This window comes from Oryctolagus cuniculus, chromosome 5 (assembly GCF_051225735.1).
Source record: "Oryctolagus cuniculus isolate XC-2025 breed Fujian yellow rabbit chromosome 5, ASM5122573v1, whole genome shotgun sequence".
NCBI classification, from domain to species: domain Eukaryota; kingdom Metazoa; phylum Chordata; class Mammalia; order Lagomorpha; family Leporidae; genus Oryctolagus; species Oryctolagus cuniculus.
Window position 1 is genome coordinate 63,817,989 of NC_142871.1, and position 22,178 is coordinate 63,840,166.

Consider the following 22,178-nt stretch of genomic DNA (forward strand, 5'->3'; position numbering starts at 1 on the left):
ACACCATTGTAAAGTTAAAAAATCATAAACTGAATCATCATTAGATGGGGACCATCTGTATACATGTGTCAACATACTTGGTTTTAGTCTTTGCTTCTGGAACTCTTCCAATCCAGCTTCTTGCTAGTGCACACCCTGGGAAGCAGCTGGTGAGGGATCAAGTACTCGGATTCCTGCCACACTCGAACGTGGGAGACCTGGATTAAATTGCAGGCTCTTGGCTTCAGCCTGGCCCATTGCCAGCTGCTGCAGGCATTTAGAGAGTGAACCAGTAGATGGGAGATCTATCTGTTGCTCTATCTGCGTTTCTCTGCCTTTCAAATAAAGTGAAAACAAATATATTAAAAAAAAAAAAAAAACCTTTCAGGAGACCCTGGGCAAATCACTGAACATCTCTGAGCTTCTGTTTCTTTATCTGTAAATATGGAGTTAATGACTAAACTTGGTGAAGATTAAATGAGATTCTGGGAGGCCGGCGCCACAGCCCACTTGGCTAATCCTCCACCTGCAGTGCCGGCACCCCGGGTTCTAGTCCCAGTCGGGGCGCCAGTTCTGTTCCGGTTGCTCCTCTTCCAGTCCAGCTCTCTGCTATGGCCTGGGAAGGCAATGGAGGATGGCCCAAGTGCTTGGGCCCTGCACCTGCATGGGAGACCAGGAGGAAGCACCTGGCTCCTGGCTTCAGGTCCGCGCAGCGCACCGACTGTAGCGGCCATTTGGGGGGTGAACCAGTGGAAAAAAGGAAGACCTTTCTCTCTGTCTCTCTCTCTCTCACTGTCTAACTCTGCCTGTCAAAAAAAAAAAAAAAATGAGATTCTGTATAAAAAATCCTGATGTCTGGGAAATAGTTATGAACTATCATTAGCTGTACAGAGTACCTGCCCACAGCTTCTATTGTCTGGTTAAAACGTGCTAGGGAATCACTGCATTTTTATACATGAAAAGACGTAACAAAAACATTTTGGGGACATCTAGAATTTTTAAAAAACATTTTATTTGTTTGAAAAGCAAAGTTACAGAGAGAGATAAAGAGAATTTTTAAAGACTTATTTATTTTACTTGAAAGTCAGAGTTACACAGAGAGGCAGAGGGAGAGAAAGGTCTTCCATCTGCTGGTACACTCCCCAATTGGCCGCAGCAGCTGGAGCTGTGCTAATCCAAAGTCAGTTGCCAGGAGCTTTTCTGGGTCTCTCACGTGGATGCAGGGCCCAAGGATTAGGGCCATCTTCTACTGCTTTCTAAGGCCATACCAGAGAGCTGGATTGGAAGTGGAGTAGCCATGACTTGAACTGGCGCCCATTTGGGATGCCAGCACTACAGGCGGCAGCTTTACCTGCTACACCACAGCACAGACCCCAGAGAGGCAGAATCTTGTATCCATTCCTACACTCCCCAGCTGGCCACAATGGCTGGGCCTAGAGTCAGGAGTTTCATCTGGGTCTCCCGTGTGAGTGTAGGGGGCCACGCACTAGGGCTATCCTCTGCTGCTTTCCCAGGCACATGAGCAGGGAGCTGGATTGGAAGTGGAGCAGCCATATGGAAGCTGGATTGGAAGTGAGCAGCCATATGCCAGCATTGCGAGCAACAGCTTAACCCACTACTGCCTCTTGTTCTTCATTTGGGGAGATCTTTGCAGAATGACATTTCCCTCCTGTAGTGCTTACTGTGGCCCATTTAACATGTAGTCTTCACTTTCTCTTAACCCCTGCTTGCTTTCTAAAAGAGACCGTAATCACTCGCGAAGCAATTCAGAACTCACAGAACCTGGCGATAGGCATTGGGCCCAGCAGTAAACTTCAGTAATGGTTCAGGTTCCCATTATTTTTAGCCAGTCTCCAGTGTCCCCATGTAAAAATCAGCTTGTCTTCATTTGCTAGCAAACGTCTTTCCCTCTGCGCCTTCTAAAACCAATGTGTGGGCCGGCGCCGCGGCTCAATAGGCTAATCCTCCGCCTAGCGGCGCCGGCACACCGGGTTCTAGTCCTGGTCGGGGCGCCGGATTCTGTCCCGGTTGCCCCTCTTCCAGGCCAGCCCTCTGCTGTGGCCCGGGAGTGCAGTGGAGGATGGCCCAGGTGCTTGGGCCCTGCACCCCATGGGAGACCAGGAAAAGCACCTGGCTCCTGGCTCCTGCCATCGGATCAGCGCGGTGCGCCGGCTGCAGCGCGCCGGCCGCGGCGGCCATTGGAGGGTGAACCAACGGCAAAGGAAGACCTTTCTCTCTGTCTCTCTCTCTCACTGTCCACTCTGCCTGTCAAAAAATAAAATAAATAAATAAATAAATAAAACCAATGTGTGTTTGCCATCTCTAATTCACCAAATATGTGTATCCTCCTCTTACACTGGTTCGCTGAGCAACAGTTTCTGGTGTCCTCTCTAGGTTGTCACTGCTCTGTCATTTCTCTCCGTCTGACTGTGCTGAAGCAGTTTCTTAGCTAAATGATGAGCCCTTGAAGAAAGGTTTGTAATGAATTGGAAACACAGGCCTGCTCTTTGTAATCAGTTCTTTAATCCTCCACCTGCCATGCCATGGAGACAACTCATAATTATTGGAGCAGAGAACTGAACTCCTGGACTGCGGCAGAAAGTGCTTTAGGAGGGCAGGCGACAGAATCTACTTCCAGCGAGGAGAGGGACAGATGTTTTGGAGAACTTTGACATGGAATCTGGTGTATTTGTATAGCCTTTTCATGCAGAACCGTGCCACAGTCAGAGAGGGGGCTTGGGTTTTCTTCATTACGAGCTTATTAAATGAAGAAGTAGGACAGTTGCTTTGCCTGGGTAGAAGGGGGCCAGAGAGGCGGGTCTGAGCTCTTCGGGATATTAATGTCTGCCTTCAGCAGGGGGAAATGAGCCGCCACTTGAGTTCGAGGCAGCTTTATGCACTCATCACTAGGGATTCCCATATGTCCAGGGAGCTGCCGCAGAAAAATGGCAGAGCTGGGCGGGAGAGTGCAGAGGGCCCTCATTGGAATTCATGTCAGGAAGCTCAGCTCGGGCTGCCCAGAGCGAGTCTGTTTCATGTTGATCAGCTGTCCATCTGATAAACCCAATTGATACGGGCATTCCCTCCCAGGGCTGCCCTGACAGTGACAGCCGTGGCACCCAGATGTCTTGTTAGGCTCTCTGGTAGTCTCAAGTATTTTTAACCCCTTTTGTGATACCAAACCCACCAGTACTTTCAGAGACCTGGATAAGGATACCTCATTAGACTTTCCCTCCGTTGCTGCGGCAGGGTGGCTGGGAAGAACCAGGCTTCAGGGTTTCACAAAACTGCGTACTATGGGTTAACTGCCCCTCCCCCTCCGCAACATAAGCATCTGGTTGTCCTGCGGGGTAATTATGTGTTGACAGTGTCAAGTTTGTGCCTGAATTATTAACAAAGATTTCTTTTTTAAAAAAATGTTTTTAAATATAGTTAGTAGCCTGGCCAGGTTATGCTTTGTTAGAGTGGTTTCATAGGTGTGTACATCGATCATTAAGCAGAACTTTGTTCCTACCTAGAGACAGTGTAATACAAATTTCTTTTTGCTTGGCTAATTTTTAGTGATAAATATGGTGACTCCTTGCTGAGTCCCCACATCCCTCTGCTCCTTCAAGTGTGACCACCACCACCAAAGGCAGCTCACCTCTGTGCAGACTGGTTGGCAGGTGTGGAGGGAATTAATTACAGAGCACACCAATGCTGAGCTTTCCTTTTGGAAGCAAATCTAGGAGAGTGGGGGAATAAACACAAGTTTGTTAAGCTGTGATTATTTTTAAAATGTATATCTACAAAACTAATAATTAGAAATTATAGCACTGGGTATGGGAGAATTTTAAGAATTTTTGTCTTTTTTAAATTAAAAATAATTTTAAAAATTTATTTGTTAGAGCAGCCATCTGCTTGTTCTCTCTCCAAGTGCTTGCAATGGCCAGGGGGCTGAAACTGGGTATAGGAAACTCAGTCCAGTTGTCCATTGTGAGTGACAGGAAATCGATGACTTGAACCACCAAAGCTGCCTCCCAGGGTCTGCATTAGCAAGAAGCTGAAATCAGGAACTAGAGCCCAGGATCAAACCTGGGTGCCCTTCTAAGGGATGCAGGCATTTGAACTGCTAGGCCAAACTGCAAGGCTTGTTTTCCCTTTTTCCTCCTCAGTTTCAGAGGGGACAGCAGGGCCAATCCAAAGCCAGGAGCCAGGAGTTTCTTCCCAGTCTCCCATGCAGATGCAGGGGGCCAAGTACTTGGGCCATCTTCCACTGCTTTCCCAGGCCACAGCAGAGAGCTGGATCAGAAGAGGAACAGCAGGGACTAGAACCAGCACCCATATGGGATGCTGGTGCTACAGGCTGCGGATTAACCTACTGAGCCCCACAGCACCAGCCTTCCAAGTTTGATGCTTTTGAAGTATGTTTTAGGGATTCTTTGGCTCTTAGCTACTGTTTTGCCCCATTCCCCATTTTCATACTTTGCCTCAATGGAGCTTTTTCTCCATAGATCTGTTGGGAAGAAAAACAAAACACAAGTCAGTCAACTAGCTAGTGTGTCAGATGACAATGAGTGCTATGGAGGAAGGAAAAGCAGGCAGTGGATACTGGGCACGCTGATAGGGAGAATTGCTGTAGTAAATGGAATGATTGACAAGGCCTTACCTACTGAAAGGGCAGTCTTGCAGAGGTCTGAAGTGGGTGGATGAGTAAGCCTTGTGGATGCATAGGGAAGAAAGTCCAACCGAAAAGACAAAGACCTGAGGCAAGATCAGGCTTGGCATGTTTAAGGACTAACAAGGAAGCCAGTGTGGCAGGAGAGGAGTGAGTGAGGGGGAAAGTGGAGGAAATGAAGGCAGAGGGGTCATGGCAGAGACTTGGGCGTTTCCCAGTGAGTGAGATGACGTTTCAAGCACAGGGGTGATGGATCTGATGGATTCCTTTATTTTCCTGCTTGCCTTAAGTCTACTGCTATTTTAGGTAAAATGCCTCACATCTGAGAAGTCTTTTCTTCATCCTCCATATCCAGTCACACTGCAATTCAGTGGTCCACCTTATCTATAGTTTTGCCTTGCAAAGTTTCAGTTTCCTGTAGTCAACCACAGTCTGAAAATTTTGAATAAAAAACTCTAGAAATAAAGTTCATAAGTTTTGAATGGCACACAGCTGAATAGCACCATGAAATCTCACACCATCCTCCTCTATCCTGTCTAGGATGGGAATCTTTGCTTTATCCAGGGTATCCATGCTGTAGACGCTACCTGCCTAGTAGTCAGTTAGTGGCCGTTAGAGTTATCAGATTGATTGTCATGGTGTCACAGTACTTATGTTCAAATAATCTTTACTTCACGGAACTATGGGCCCAAAGTTCAAGAGTAGTGATGCCAGCAATTAACATGTGCCAAAAAGAAGACAGAAAGTACTTCCTTTAATTGTCATCTCACATCATCACAAGCAAAAGGAGGGTGAGTACAATACAAGAAGATATTCTAAGAGACAGACTGCATTCGTACAATTTTTATTACAGTGTACTGTTAAAATGGTTTTGTATGTGCTAATTTATAAAGTAAACTTTATGATAAGGATGTATATATTAGAAAAACAGTATATTTAAGGTTTTGGTACTGTCTGTGGTTTCAGGCCTCCACTGAAGGTCTTGGAATGTATCCCCATGAGAATAAATGGGGCATGGGGTGGGGAGGGACTACATCACTCCCTATCTATCCTGTTGTCGATTTAGAGTCCCTATTTTAGTCATGTCACTCCTACATTACTAGAAGAAAAAAAAAAAAACAATTTTGTAATAGTTGCAGGTTGGCAAGTTGTGGTGTAAAACCAGAAATAAGTTTCTTGGTTTCCCCCTTGAAGTTACCAGGTTCTTGTTGCTGGAAATATTCTGCCAGAAGCTGAGTAACTTTCCTGAGTGGGAGCTTGCCTTGGTTAGTCTCGTAGGTTCATTACAGCTAGAGTTCTCTAAAGTCTTGCTGTTGTCTGGTTTTCCTGATGGTTGCCTCAGTGCATCCTGAGTTATACTAGTATGTTCCATTCTTAAGGTGCTGATTTCATCTGAGCATCGTCATATTGCCTCGTAGCTCCTTAATGGCTACACATCGTAATTTAGAAAAACCTGACTTCCTGGCTATATTCAAGATTCTTTCCAGTCCATGAGTCCAACCATATCTGTCTTCCTCTCTATTAAATGGTTTAACCCGCAGCTGTCTCATATATTCCATACTTACCTCCAGATCTAAGTCTTTGTTTGGTCTGTTTCCACAACTTTAAAAATTTAAATATTGAAAAGCAAAAATTACTGTTTGAATGTTTATAATCCCATGATGGGCATTTAGCCTAGCACTTAAGATGCCCTCATCCTATGTTGGAGTACCTGGGTTTGATTCCCGGCTCTAGCTTCTGACTCCATCTTCCTGCTAATGCAGATCCTGGGAGGCAGTGATGATGACTCAAGTAATTGGGTTCCTGCCACCCATATTGAAGACCTGGATGGTATTCCTGGCTCCCAACCTCGGCCCCAGACATTGCAGGCATTTGGTGAGTGAACCCCCATCAAATACATTGATTAAATTTTAGAAAAATAAAAAATAAAAGTTTATAGTTCCAGTATCTGCTTCTCCTGCCTTCTTATATGCTCTCGTTCCTTATGTCATATTATTTGTCTTTCCTTTTTGTCTCTAAATAATGAACCTATGCTCTCATTCATTCATTCATTCATTCAGAAAATGCTTAATCTACATTATACCAGGTACTTATCTAGGCACTGGAGATACAGTAATGGAAAAACATATCACAAACCTCCAAGTCCTCATAGAGTTTACATGTTTGTCTTTGCTTTTTATACTTACCAACATATCAAAGACAACTTTCCAAGTTGGTATATGTAGATCTGCCACTTTATTTTTCATTTCTACTTGCTATTATGCTACATAGTGGACATTTAGATTGTTTCCATTTTTTTGCTATTACCAAACCATATAATGTGTGCTGTTAAAAATAAACATATATCTGTGTAAAAAAATCATGCTATTATTTCAGTAGAGTATCATAAGTTAGGGGGTATCCACATTTTTTATTTTGTCAATTACCATACTTTCCTAAGTTATTGTGCCAATAGAAAATCCGTAGTATATTAGGGAAATTTTTCATATAAGCATTGCCTCCAAGGATCAGTTTGTTCAAGTGAGTGAAAGTGGTAGAAACTGGAGAGCTTATGAACATAGCTCCAAAGGCTTTCAAATTCAATTGATTTTGAAAATAGTATTTCTTAAACAATATGCCTGTGAGTTTCATTTGGTTTTGGGATGTCAGTGTAAGACCATATGTCTACTCTCACCAAAAGTGTAGCCTGAACTTTTTCATTTTGCAAAGTTAACAAACTGGAAAATATTATCTCATTTTTATAATATTCCTTTTCTAAATTACTGGTAAGTTGAGCATCATTTTATATGATTTTGTTCATTTGTGTTTCTTCTAGAATTACCTCTTCATGTCCCTTTCCACTGTGTCCTTGAGCTTTCTCTGATTAATTTTGTCCAGTTTGGACAAGTTTCATACATCCTTTGACTATATATTTTTTCCCCAAAGAAACTTTTTATTTAAGGAAAAAAACTTCATGCATTTTGTAAGTACAACTTTAGGAATATAGTGATTCTCCCACCATACCCGCCCTTCCACCCACACTCCCACCCCTCCTCCTCCTCCTCCCTCTCCCATTCTCAGTCCAATTATCTACTAAGATTCATTTTCAATTAATTTTATACACAGAAGACCAACTCTATACTAAGTAAATATTTCAACAATTTGCATACACACACAAAAAAACCTGCTCCTCAACAGTCGAGACAAGGACTATTCATATCTTCCACTTAATACACTAAAATGAAATAAATCTTTGAGAACAAGTTGTTTTTTTTTTTTTTTACAGGTAGATTTACAGACAGTGAGAGAGATAGGGAGAAAGGTCTTCCTTTGGTCAGCTTGACTATATTTCTTTTAGCATTGTATGTGTTGTGAAATATTTTAAGTATGTATTTGCCTTAGGTTTTATATTTTACTATTAAACTTTTTGTTTATGTTAACTATTCAGATTTATCCATTATTTCCTTTGTACTTTCCTGAGTTTCTTTATTTCACAAGATGTTCTCCCTAGATCTAAAGTCATAAGAATGTTTTCTTAAATGTATAGTTTTGTTTGTAACATTTAGATTGCTAATCCACCTAAATATTTATCTATCATATAGCAAGTAAAGCCTGCAATGCCAGGATCTTATATGGACACCAGTCCATGTCCTGGCTGTTCCACTTCTGATCCAGCTCTACTAATGGCCTGAGAAAAGCTGGGAAGATGGCCCAAGTGTTTGGGCTCCTGCCACACATGTGGGAGACCTGGAAAGCTCCTGGCTTTGGCTTGGCCTAGCGCTGGCCATTGCAGCCATCTGGGGAGTGAACCAGCAGGTGGATGCTCTCGCCTTCTCTCTCTCTAACTTTGACTTTCAAAATAAATAATTGCATCTTTTTTTAAAAAAAATAATAATCTGTGTTTTCCCTAATGATTTAAATGTTATCTTTACCATAAATAATTAATTTCCTAATATATTTGGATCTCCTTTTGAATCTATTCCACTAACTTATTATGTCTATTCTTATTATACTACCATGCTTGCTGAAATTGCAGTAGTTTCATAATAGTTTTTAAAATCTATGGCTGGCGCCGCGGCTCAGTAGGCTAATCCTCCAACTGCAGTGCTGGATTCTGTCCCGGTTGCCCCTCTTCCAGTCCAGCTCTCTGCTGTGACCCAGGAGTGCAGTGGAGGATGGCCCAGGTCCTTGGGCCCTGCACCCATATGGGAGACCAGGAGAAGCACCTGGCTCCTGGCTTTGGATCAGCGCGGTGTGCCGGCTGCAGCGCGCCGGCCGCTGCGGCCATTGGAGGGTGAACCAATGGCAAAGGAAGACATTTCTCCCTGTCTCTCTCTCTCACTGTCCACTCTGCCTGTCAAAAAAAAAAAAAAATTCATTAAAAAAAAATCTAGACTGGCAAACCTCTTATTTTCTTTTCCAAATTTTTCTTTTGCATTTTCAAATTTATTCTTTCCAAGTAAACATAAAAATTAGTTTTTCTAGTTTAAAAAAACTTTTAGGATTCAACTGAAATGACTTTAATGATTCTTCCCTACCATTTTAATATTTTTAGAAAGACCCTGAATTTTGTGCATGTTGTGTTTGGGATTTTTATTAGTTTTCTATTGAAATGCAAAGAACCTGGCTGTTAGAGCACCCAGGGCTTGAATCCAGCTCCGCAGGCTACTAGCTGTGTGAACTAGCAAGTTCACTAGTCTGTCAGCCCTGCTTCCTTCTGTACAGAAGAGATAATAAGGCTTATTAGAGAGCTGTTATTTCTGCATGATTTTATTTATTAATGTTAGTTGAATTATTTTTGCAAAAATAGTTTATATAAAGTGTTCAGCATATAATAATTAAATTGGCTCAAAGTAATTAATTCAATAAGTAGTAGCCATAATCACCATTAGGAATTTTTAAGAAACAGAATATTTGAAATATTTTCAGATGAAATAACTTGATATCTGACATTTAGTTCAAAACAACCCAGCACAGGAGTGAAGTAAGTGGAGCTGAAACGAGGTTACTATGGGTTAGTAATTCCTGAAACTGGTGATAGGGCCAAGGTCTTCTCACTTGTACGTGTTTGAAAAAATTCCAAAATAAAAAGGTTTATACTAAAAAACCTAAAAGCTGATAAAGTGTAAGCTTATGTTACATTTAAGTGGAAGGCTATGTAAGTATTCCTCTCAATACTATTTTTTAGATCTCTCCTTGAAAAGAGGGTTGAAGAGAAGGAAGAGGGAAGAGGAAAAATTGAACAACAAAGAAAAAGTTGTCTCTTATCTCCTTTGCCTGTGTGGTAAAGCACAGTGGACACTTCTGCTGTTCTAATGCCAATCTTAAATGTAAAACATTGAAAGGGATTTCAAGTTATTATAAGGAATAATGTTTAATAATTAAAGCTATTCATCAGCAGACCTGGCTCTTGTGAGGCAGTCATCACTCATCCCTGGAAGGGACTAATTGGGGTCACTAAGAATGATAGCAGTCAGGGCTGGTGCTGTGGTGCAGTGGGTTAAAGCTCTGCCTGCAGTGCCAGCATCCTATATGGGCACCGGTTCAAGTCCCACCTGCTCCACTTCTGATCCAGCTCTCTGCTGAGGCCTGGGAAAGCAGTGGAGGATGGCCCAAGACCTTGGACCCCTGCACCCACGTGGGAGACCCAGAGGAAGCTCCTGGCTCCTGGCTTTGATCAGCCCACCTCCAGCTGTTGCAGCAGTTTGGGGAATGAACCAGCAATAGAAGACACCTCCCCCTCACTCCGTGCCTCAGCTTCTTTGTCACTCTGCCTTTCAAATAAATAAATACATCTTAAAAAAAAAGAGTGACCGCAATCCCCAAAACCGTTAGTGAGTAAAGAGCTGTTCACTGAACAAGCACAGGGAAGGCAGGAAGGCAACCTGGAGAAGGGAGCAGTGTCCACAGTGTAGAGTAAGGGAGGGTTCTCGGGGGATAACAATAGAGGCAACGTGGGATCAGCAACTTTGCTATGATCAAAAGCTTGAATTCAAGCACTGAAGAAGTTAACTCTGGATAAGTGAGGGCACGCTTCACCAAAGATGTCACAAATGGGCTGACTCTTAAATATTCTTTAAACAAAAAACACTGATTCCCTCACCTCTGTAGCAGCAAAGTTGTGTGGTGCCTTCATACAATAGCCCTCTGTAGAGATGTTAGAGCAGGGAGGTTCTTGTAAATCACATGGGAACTGTCCCCAAGAGACAGTACTAGATGAATAAAACCAGAGTGCAGAAGTGTGGCCATAAAGTGTCTGTCGTCTTCACGGCACAGATTTTATTGACTGTATCTTTCAGGAATTTATCTGGCTGTGTTTAACTGGACTCTAGCAAACAGTAGCTTGTAAGAGTGCAATGTTCATTTATCTCAGAAAACCAGAAGTCTAGATGGAGGTGGGCACATCAGAGCTGCTGCAGCCCCCAAAGAAGTCCACAGGGCTGGAGCTTCTCCTTTCTTCCTCCTCCGCCATCCTAGGCTCAGGAGCCCTCGGTCGCATCCTTACGTTTCCTGTGCTTCTAGGTAGCGGGGCCGTATTCCAGACAGGAAGAAGGAGTAAACCACAGATGCCAAAGGTGCACACCACTGGCTTTGCCCCCTTCTGTCAGGCACTCAGCGATTCTCAGCAACCTCACTTGACAGACTTCTTTCATTCCCCTGGCCAGACTGTCACATAATCACATCAAGCTGAGGGGAGCGGAGTAATTTTAAGTCAGTACATTGCCACTCCAAGTATAATCAACCATAATCTATGTCATCAGTACCAAAGGGAAAATGGGCTGGGAACTAGCATTGTCTGCCATCCTTGTTTCTGAAGCTTAGGAAGCCAGAAAGTTTGGAGAAATGTTGGAGGCAAATGGACAGAACAAAAGCAGATGAAACTGTTTAACATATAATTGAAAGAAAGTGACTTGGTGAGAATTCTTGTAAAAACATCAATGAATCTTCAGAGTTTCTTTCAAAGTGATAATTACTTCCTTACTCTGATAACTTAATCTTAAGTGATATTCATTTGTGACTCTTCCAATCAAGAGTTAGCAAGAGAAATACCCAAGAGTACTAAAATATTTGTACAAAACATGGCATGGGGGCCAGCAGTGTGGCACAACCGGTAAAGCCACCACCTGCAAAAATCGACATCCCACAGAGGCGCTGGTTCCAGTTCTGGCTACTCCACTTCCCATCCAACTCCCTCCTGATGTGCCAAAGAAAGCAGCAGAAGATGGCCCAAGTGCTTGGACCCTGCACCCATGTGGGCGACCTGGAAGAAGCTCCTGACTCCTGCCTTCGGCTTGGCCTAGCCCTGGCCGTTGTGGCCATCTGGGAAGTAAACCGGCAGATGGAAAACCTCTCTCTGTCTCTGTCTCTTCCTCTCTTGATGTAACTCTGCCTTTCAAATAAATAAATAAATCTTTAAAAATAAATAAATAATTTTAAAACAGTATGAATACTTCATTTAAGATAATTTTTAAAATCTAGTACATTGTCAAAGTTTACTGCATTGCTCTACGTAGGTACAATAAGAAAAAATAATGAGAAGAAAATTCCCCCAGATTCTTTCATGCTGTCACTGCGTCTCTGCCGTTCACTAAATTGGACTCATGCACAATATGATCCAGATAAATATGACCTGATAAAGTCTGAGAAGTTGAGAGCACAGGAGTAGAGAGTGGAGTTGCAGAACAGATATAACAAGAACCAATCACTTCATTCCTGTTTCCTGTAGAAAAGCAGGGACCAATAATGGCAGTAGTTTTGTGGCTTTAGCAATTCTTTTTTTTAAAATCCCTAAATCTAAGACTTTGGGGACTGGAAGAGATTTGGTTTTGTAGTCCCCCTCCTTTCAGTGATGAGATGATCAGAGGTCTTCAGGGATCTGCCCATGAATTATCTCATTTGATAGGTGGAAGTGGAAAGCTTTTGTAATCCAGATTCCTGATTGGACTAAGTCAATTGATTTGGTTCTCATCAGGTGATTTGGAAACAACTTGACTACTTTCCTCAGTTAATAAAAGAAAGAATCAAGCCTATTCTTAATATGATTTCTCCTAGCAAAATTCTCTGCTGCAGTGCTTAAGAACTAGGGATGAAAATAGGACAGGTCTGCAGAGGGCATATACTGGAGTTGGTAACATTGGTAACTTTGGCTTATTTTGTGTCCTCATTTCTGACTCATTAGGTAAATAACCTTTTTAATTGTCATTGGTCACTTTTACACAGTAACTCTGAGTTCCAGCTTTCTCCTCTGCAAACTGAATGTTCTCGGTCAAGTATTCATCTCCCCAGACCTGCAATCACTAGTAGATAATATAAATGCAAGTTCTTTGTGAATGCTGCATACTGTACAAATGATGAGTTTTCAGTTTTATTGCCATTATTTTTGTTGTTTCTGGCCATGTGGCATGTAATAGTTGCTATTTATTTAGTGAATGCTTTTTTAAAATTTTTTTTAAATTTTTTTTTTATTTGACAGAGAGAGAGAGAGAAAGGTCTTCCTTCCATTGGTTCACCCCCAAAGTGGCTGCTATGGCAGGCGCTATGCCGATCCGAAGCCAAGAGACAGGTGCTTCTTCCTGGTCTCCCACGTGGGTGCAGGCGCCCAAGCACTTGGGCGATCCTCCACTGCCCTCCCGGGCCACAGCAGAGAGCTAGACTGGAAGAGGAGCAACTGGGACTAGAACCCAGTGCCCATATGGGATGCTGGCGCTGCAGGCAGAGGATTAACCAAGTGAGCCACGGTGCAGGCCCCTAGTGAATGCTGTTTTATGTTTATAGATGTCTTTACTAAAAGCTCACAATTACTCATCCTCATTCTTAGGATAATTCAAAATACCTACACTTCTTGCTTGTCAAGTTATTACTTTCTTTCATAAGCTAATATATGAGAGATTTGTCTAAATGCTTAATTAACTCTTTTCAAGCTTCATATATATTTTTTATATTTCATTGTGTAATTTCTGTGAAATATGGCAATGTGGATTTTTTTTCAGTAAGTAATTTTGTAAACTAGAAAGCCTTTGTAGTGTAGTAATGAAATATATTTTTATTCCTTCCCTCTAGTCACTTTTTAAAAAAATAATTTTAATGTTCTGTTAACTTCTTAATAGTCTTACAAGCTTCTATCCTCAGTGATTTTTCTTGGGGATATAGTGAGATTTAATCTAACCATGAATGTAGTTTTTTTCTTTGAAGTTATTTAACTCCCTGGGTCATCTCTTGTTCATATTCCCCCAGTTTGTAATCAAGTATAATATGTCTACTGGGTCAGCTTTATATATGTGATTTTCCTTTTTAATGAAGCCAAGTCATTTAGCTCTTTAATTTTATTTAGTTGTATCTGTATGTAATAAGTACATTAAAGTTGTTAAACTAGTAACTATTTTTAGAGAAGATTCTTATGTATTTAATGTATGATTATTTTGTATCTATTCTTCTCCATGTCTACGGCTGTCACCTAGGGTTAAACCTTTTTGTTTTTTCATTGAGACCTTGGTAACTCCCCCACCCCAGCTCCCTACTCTCCTATCTACTATTCCAGATTTTTCTACATGTCACCTTCATCCCTGTTCTCAAAAGCATTATATGTACAACAAAATATAGACCCTGGAACCTCCTGTAACCTAACTCCAGAATCCTGTTTCTCGCTTAGCCACACAGCCCTTACTTTCTGGTCAGACTGACTTCCTCACTGTTTGATCATACATTATACTCTTGCCTTCTCTAAACCTTGATTCCTGGTCTTCCTAATAGGGGTTCCTAATTCATCTTGTCATTTAGGGTCCAGCTCAATTTAACTTCTTTGGGGGAACTCCTAAAAATCTTTTCACTGGCACATCTGGAAGGCAGTCTAGTGGAGTAGAAATCATTTGGATTTTGGTATTTGTTATTTATTATTGTATAACAAACCACACCAAACCTTAGAGACTTGATACAACAAATGACAACCATCTCATTTCTCTTAATTCTGTGGGTTGGCTGGACTGTTCCCCTGCTGATTTCTCTGTATTTATTTTCTGTGGCTGCATTCTACCTGGTAGACCCACTGGGAGCTGGGCTTGGCTGGGACAGCGGGGCCTCTCTGAGCCATGCTGTCTCAAACAGATAGACAAAAATCTTCCATCCACTGGTTTACTCTTCAAATACAACAGTCCTCAACCCAGGTCTGCTATATAGGTGGCAGGGGCTCAAGTATTGCGCCATCACCTGCTGCCTCCGAGAGCATGCATGAGCAAGAAGCTGGAATCAGAAGCAAAGCCAGGCCTCAAACACTGGGACGCCAGTATGCATTGCGGGTGTCTTAACTGCTGTGCCCAAAACCCACCCCAACAGAGTTTCTTAACAGAGCAGCATTCTAAGAAGAAAAGCTCAGTGCTGGTGCTGTGGCGTAGCAGGTAAAACTGCTGCCTATTCTGCTAGCATCCCATATGGGCACCAGTTCAAGTCCCGACTGCTCCACTTCCATTCCAGCTTCCGGTTGATGCACCTGGGAAAGCAGCAGAAGATGGCCCAAATGTTTGGGCCTCTGCATCCACATGGCAGACCCGGAAGAAGTTCCTGGCTCCTGGCTTCGGATCAGCCCAGCCCCAACCATTGCAGCCATTTGGGGAGTGAACCAACAGGTGGAAGATATCTTGTCTGTCTGTCTGTCTGTCTGTCTCTCTCTCTTTAACTCTACCTTTCAAAATAAATAAATAAGTCTTTTTAGAAAATAGAAGAAGATAAGCTCCAATGCAAAAGCACTTATCAGGCCTGTTTATCTCCCGTTTGCTGATGCCCCATTAGCCAAACATGTCACGTGATCAAACTCAGGGTCAGCCAACAAGGAGACTACCAGGAGTTGTGACTTATTGTTCTAACAGCTTGCCACAGTCTGCCCCCTGGACCCAGGTATTCACATCCCTTCTCTATGTAAAACATGATCACCCCCTGGACCTAAAGTCTCATCCATTTCATGGCCTGAGTTCAGAGTCCACGATCTCATGATTTCTGTGATCCAGGTATGGAGCTGGCTCCATGGGTGCAGTCTCTCTTGAATCAGGGACTCAGGAATTAAAAGGCAAAGTTATCTTCCCTACCTCCACCACATAGCCAACATATAAGGGTTTTCAGAAAATTGATGGGAAATGTAATTATTTTAAAAACCGGGTATGGATATCAAAGGTGTTTGCACCAAAATAAGCTTATCTTTTAATCCCGTGTTTCCATGAATTTTTGAAGAACCTTGCACAGTCATGAGTCAGCAACAAAATAAGCACAATAATCTCTTCTGTTAAAAAAGAGGGAGCAAGGGGAGATACAGAACAGTCACTGGTCCATAGCAATTCCAAAATCCAGCTGGGCACTTGTCAGGCCCATCTTCAGTGGGAACAAGGAATGTATCTTTATTAGGACCCAGTTCCATTCTCTGGAAGTGGTTTTCTAACCCACCATTCTCTTTGGCTCTTGGCTCTGTCTTCTGATCTGACTTCGCTTTTCAGTAGGAAATGATTCATATTTGTAGCTGAGTACTGGTCTCAGCCTGCCTCTTGTCCATAGAAAGTTTGGGGTTGAGCCCCACCCCACCATCTTAAACTATCTCTTTTAGCTCAAACTCATACAACTGCCTTAAAAAAGTTTTTTGGATTTCTCTGAATTTGATTAGAGTTCACCCCCTACCTTAGAAGCCACATCCATGATTCTTTGAGTCTAACCTCTCCATTCCCGCGCTGATCCAATGGCAGGAGCCAGGTACTTCTGGTCTCCCATGGGGTGCAGGGCCCAAGCACTTGGGCCATCCTCCACTGCACTCCCGGGCCACAGCAGAGAGCTGGCCTGGAAGAGAGGCAACCGGGATAGAATCCGGCGCCCCGACCGGGACTAGAACCCGGTGTGCCTGGAGGATTAGCTTAGTGAGCCGCGGCGCCGGCCTTACACACCTTTTTATTTCTTGCCATTGTGTGGATTCTGCCTGGGGTTGTTCCACTCATGCAACTGCAGGAAACAAGCTAAGGCTGTTCATTGCATACATACTTGTCAGGCTTTGCTTGTGTCATGTTTGGTGAGTCCAGTTGGCCAAAGCAAGTCACATGACCAAGCTCAGGGTCAGTATGGAAGGAACTACACAGAAGCACGGAACCCTAGAGGCACAGAGCCATTTATAACAGATTCCAATAGATTTCTAGTTCTACATTAATTACTGTGTGTCCTTAGAGAAATAATTTCACTTATCTCACTTATCAAAAGGAATTAATACCACCTATCATAAGGTTGTGATGAGTTTCAAATTTTTAATACTTATTTTTGGGTTTCTCTTTTTTTCAAATTATAAAAATAAGATTTGGGGTGGGCATTTGGGCTAGCAGTTAAGATACCCTTATCCCTTATCAGAGTCATTGATCTGATATCTGGCTCTAGCTCTTTGCTAATCATGGGAGGCAATAATGATGGCTTAGGTGACTGAGTTCCTGATACCCACGTGGGACACCCAGTTTTAGTTCCCATCTCCCAGCTTCCACGTTGACTCAGCCCCAGCCATTGCAGGCATTTGGAAAGTGGATCCATGAATAGGAGTGCTCTCACTCGCTCACTCGCTCGCTGCCTCTCCCTCCCTCCGTCCCTCTCCCTCTCTCTTCTTCTCTTTCTCTGCCTCAATGCCTATCAAATAAATAATTTTTTTTGATTTTAAGTAATACATTTGTCATTGTACAAATATACAAACTGTAGAAAATTATCAAAAAAGGGAAGCAAGCATCCCTGAGATCCTACCTAATACAGAGCTATACTATAAGCCCCTCAAGGGCCTTTTCTGTCTCATTTATTACTGTGGGTCTTGCTGTGGATTCTTATTCTGAGAGGGTGAGGCCCCAAAGGACCTTTTTTATTCCTGGAAATCCCAGTTAGGATTAAAAGAGGTAATTTACATAAAGTGCTTGGCTTGGTGTGTGGCACAGATTATATTCTCATTTAAACTGGAGTTTTAGTAGATACTAATAATGATTTGCAAAACTCTGGAAGTTATAAGAGGGAAAAATATACTGAGAGCAAAGCATCTAAATAGATATGTGGTACTTGGCCCTCCACTGGCCAGTTTCTCACCGGGCCATCCTGGTGGCTTTGGGGTAGAAAGTAAGGAGTATTATACAGAATAAAGGCAGCAAGATCTGCTTATGGATCCCAAACTACTCAGTAGAGAAGTCTCCATTACAAGCTTTGTGAAAAAGGAATTTCAAAAAGAAATACTCTATGAAGTATTTTATTGGTTTTTTAAAAAGATTTATACTTATTTATTTGAAATACAGAAGGGCCAGAGTTGTGGCATAGTGGGTAAAGCCCCCACCTGCAGTGCCATCATCCCATCTGGGCACCGTTTCAAGTCCCAGCTGCTCCACTTCTGATCCAGCTCTCTGCTATGGCCTGGCAAAGCAGTAGAAGATGGCCCAGGTCCTTGGGCCCCTGCACCCATGTGGGAAACCCAGAAAATGCTCCTGGCTTCGGATCAACACAGCTCTGGCTGTTGCGGCCAACTGGGGAGTGAACCAGCAGATGGAAGACCTCTCTCTCTGCCTCTCCGTCTCTCTGTGTGTAACTCTGATTTTCCAATAAATAAATCTTTAAAAAAAAGAAAAAAAGAAAGAAAGAAAGAGGGGGCCAGCACTGTGGTGCAGCAGGTTAACGCCCTGGCCTGAAGCACCAGCATCCAATATGGGCGCTGGTTTGAGACCTAGCTGTTCCACTTTCGATCCAGCCCTCTGCTATGTCCTGGGAAAGCAGGAGAAGATGGCCCAAGTCCTTGGGCCCCTGCACCTGCGTGGGAGACCCTGAAGAAATTCCTGGCTCCTGGCTTCAGATCGGTGCAGCTTCGGCTGTTGCAACCAATTGGGGAGTGAACCAACGGATGGAAGACCTCTCTATCTCTCTCTCTATCTCTCTTCTCTCTGTGTAACTCTGACTTTCAAATAAATAAATAAATCTTAAAGATAAGAAAGAAAGTTATAGAAAGAGGTAGAGACAAAGAGAGGTTTTCTTTCTTTTTTTTCTTAAATATTTATTTATTTGAAAGTCAAGAGTTACACAGAGAGAGAAAGAGAGGTCTTCCTTTCACTGGTTCACTCCCCAATTGGTTGCAACAGCTGGAGCTGCATTGATCCGAAGCCAGGAGCTTCCTCTGGGTCTCCCATGCAGGTGTAGGTGCCCAAGGACTTGGGCCATCTTCTACTGCTTTCCAAAGCCACAGCAGAGAGCTGGATCAGGAGAGGAGCAGCTGGGACTTGAACCGGCACCCATATCGGATGCTGGCACTGCAAGCAATGGCTTTACCTGCCGTGCCACAGTGCTGGCCCAAGGAGAAGTTTTTCATCCACTGGTTCACTTCCCAAATGGCTGCAACGGTAGGAGCTGAGCTAATCTGAAGCCAGGAGCCAGGAACTTCTTCTAAGTCTCCCATGAGGGTGCAGGGGCCCAAAGACTTGGGCCATCCTCCGCTGCTTTCCCAGGAATATTAGCAGAGAGGCAGATCGGAAATGGAGCAGCCGGGACTCAATTGTTGCCCATATGGGATGCTGGAGCTACAGGCCGTGGCATTAACCTGCTGCACCACAGCATTGGCCCAATATTTTATTGTTCTAAATTGAACTCTGACAGTAGTGATAAAATGATATTTTGGACACTCAGATAAATCTTACCTTTCCCTTCTAGTCAAAGAAGCTTGGCAGAGATCACAGAACTTATCCATACTGCTCTCCTTGTACATCGTGGAATAGTAAATTTAAGTGAATTGCAGTCTTCAGATGGGCCACTGAAGGATATGCAATTTGGAAATAAAATAGCCATCCTGAGTGGAGACTTTCTTCTAGCAAATGCCTGCAATGGACTCGCTCTGCTACAGAACACCAAGGTAAAAATGGGCGGGTTTGCTTGTGCCTGGACAACCTCACATGGCTCTTGGTTCTTGGTTGACTGATAGAGCCACAGAGGTATTTGCACATCCTGCTCCCCAACTCGTGTCATGCAGATTCTTAGTAAACTGTGATGAAGATGATGATGGCAGTGTCAACACCAGGCAAAACTGGTAAATGCTAGGGAAGCGTTTTGAAATTAATTTCTATTTTTTTATAATTATACATGAAATTATACGTTAATTATAGGATACCATTAAATATTTAAAAATATTTATAAACACAATTGATATTCTGATGCATTTGCTTGCTATCTATTTTGTTGTTCTATCATACCTTTATATATGTGGATTTTTTTTTCTTGGTAACACAGTTGAGCACTCGCTAATTATAAGGTTTTTTTTTTTTTTTTTTTTTTGACAGGCAGAGTGGACAGTGAGAGAGAGAGACAGAGAGAAAGGTCTTCCTTTGCCATTGGTTCACCCTCCAATGGCCGCAGCGGCCAGCGCACCGTGCCTATCCAAAGGCAGGAGCCAGGTGCTTCTCATGGTCTCCCATGCGGGTGCAGGGCCCAAGTACTTGGGCCATCCTGCACTGCACTCCCAGGCCACAGCAGAGAGCTGGCCTGGAAGAGGGGCAACCAGGACAGAATCCGGCGCCCCAACCGGGACTAGAACCCGGTGTGCCAGCGCCACAAGGTGGAGGATTAGCCTAGTGAGCCGCAGCGCCAGCCCAATTATAAGGTCTTAATATCTTGTTTATTTTTTCTTGCTTCGTGTTTTGAAGTGGGCATTTCCCCATGTTACTAAAAATTTACTTGTTAATGGCTGCATAATATACAGTCATTTAAATGTAATATCATTTATTTAAACAAGTTCCTCATTGTTGGACATTTAGGTTAATCTTAATTTTTTTTAAGATTTGTTCATTTATTTTGAAAGAGTTATAGAGAGACAGAGAGGGAGGATCTTCCATCCACTGGTTCACTCTCTAGGTGGGCACAACAGCCAGTGCTAAGCCAGGCTGAAGCCAGGACCCAAGAGGTTCATCCTATTCTCCCATGTGGATAACAGGGGCCCAAACCTTCGGTCTGTCATCTTCTGCTTTTCTCTGGCCATTAGCAGGGGGCTGGGTCAGAAGTGGAGCAACCTGGACATGAACCAGTGCCCATATGGGATACTGGCATCACAGTGGTTTTTCCTGCTATGCCACAATGCCAGCCTCTGCCTCTTCATTTTTGCTGTCATAAATCTGCAGCAAATATCTTTGTACAACAATCTTCTCATTCCAGATTTCATATTTAAAATAAATACCTAGAAGTAGTTTAAATGGTTTGAGCATCTTTAATGTCTTAATACACATTGCCAAACTGCTTACTGGATAGGTTGCAGAGGTATTCCATGCATATCAGTTAAGATAAGATTTGACTTGGAGAGCCGGCGCCGTGGCTCACTAGGCTAATCCTCCACCTTGCGGCGCCGGCACACCGGGTTCTAGTCCCGGTCGGGGCGCCGGATTCTGTCCCGGTTGCCCCTCTTCCAGGCCAGCTCTCTGCTATGGCCAGGGAGTGCAGTGGAGGATGGCCCAGGTGCTTGGGCCCTGCACCCCATGGGAGACCAGGAAAAAGCACCTGGATCCTGGCTCCTGCCATCGGATCAGCGCGGTGCGCCGGCTGCAGCGGCGGCCATTGGAGGGTGAACCAACGGCAAGGGAAGACCTTTCTCTCTCTGTCTCTCTCTCTCACTGTCCACTCTGCCTATAAAAAAAAAAAAAAAAAAAAAAAAAGATTTGACTTGGATAAGAGTGGCCTAAATGAGTTAAGAGCTTTTTCCCCTTCCATGTATAAATACCTAGGAGTTGGTATGGTGACTCTACAGTCAGGAACCCAAGTTCCTTCTTTCTTGTGGTTCCACCACGCTTACCTTCCCACTTCACGACAACTCCATCACATCCTCCCTCCATTCAGTAGGAGAGAGGAGGCAGGGAGGGCAAAGAGGGGCAGATCTGCTTCCCTTGAAGGTCAGGTGAGTGTGCATACTGGTTGGCTAAAGGCAGTTGCTGTGTCCAACCTAGCTTTTGTCCTGGATTTTTCATTTTTTAATAGATAATTATGAGTAATAATTGCATTGGAATTAGCCAGGATTCATTTGATAGATTTCCATTTTGCACTTCCAGACTCTGCCTTAATTTTTGTCTCATATAATCTAATAATATTGTGAGCCCCTTACACAAAGGTGAGAGTTCTCATTTTAAGATATCTTTAGGGGCTACATCTATGGTGTAGCCAGTACAGCCACTGCCTGCAGTGCCAGCATCCCATATGGGCGCCAGTTCAACTCCTAGCTGTTCCACTTCTGACCCAGCTCTCTGCTGTGGCCTGGGAAAGCCGTAGAAGGTGGTCCAAGTCCTTGGGCCCCTGGCTGCATGTGGGAGGTCCAGAAGAAGCTCCTGGCTCTGGCACAGCTCTGGCCTTTGCAGCCATCTGGGGAGTGAACCAATGGATGGAAGACCTCTCTCTCTCTGTTCCCCCCCTGTCCCTCTGCCTTTATATCTTTAAAGATAGAAAGATATCTTTAAATGTGCATGACAACCAGCAATAACTCCCGTCTTTTCCAAGTCCTTTCAGTCACAGCATAACTAACATTTCCCAATCAAGGACAGAACGCAGGGCAACTCTGACAAAGTGCACT

The 22,178-nt window shown here is 43.4% G+C and overlaps 1 protein-coding gene across 5 annotated transcripts in view; it reads left to right on the forward strand.

Annotated features, from left to right (window-relative positions):
- The window catches only part of PDSS2 (decaprenyl diphosphate synthase subunit 2), a 293,668-nt gene that overhangs the window by 158,517 nt on the left and 112,973 nt on the right, over positions 1 to 22,178 (forward strand). For 4 of the 5 annotated variants that reach the window (XM_002714881.6, XM_089332766.1, XM_089332767.1 and 1 more), the window contains exon 3: positions 19,289 to 19,487. In XM_002714881.6, the coding sequence (XP_002714927.6) occupies positions 19,289 to 19,487 (199 nt within the window). Of the gene's footprint in view, positions 1 to 6,399; positions 6,512 to 19,288; positions 19,488 to 22,178 lie in introns of those variants that run through there. The other variant, XR_016233799.1, reaches the window with a different exon arrangement.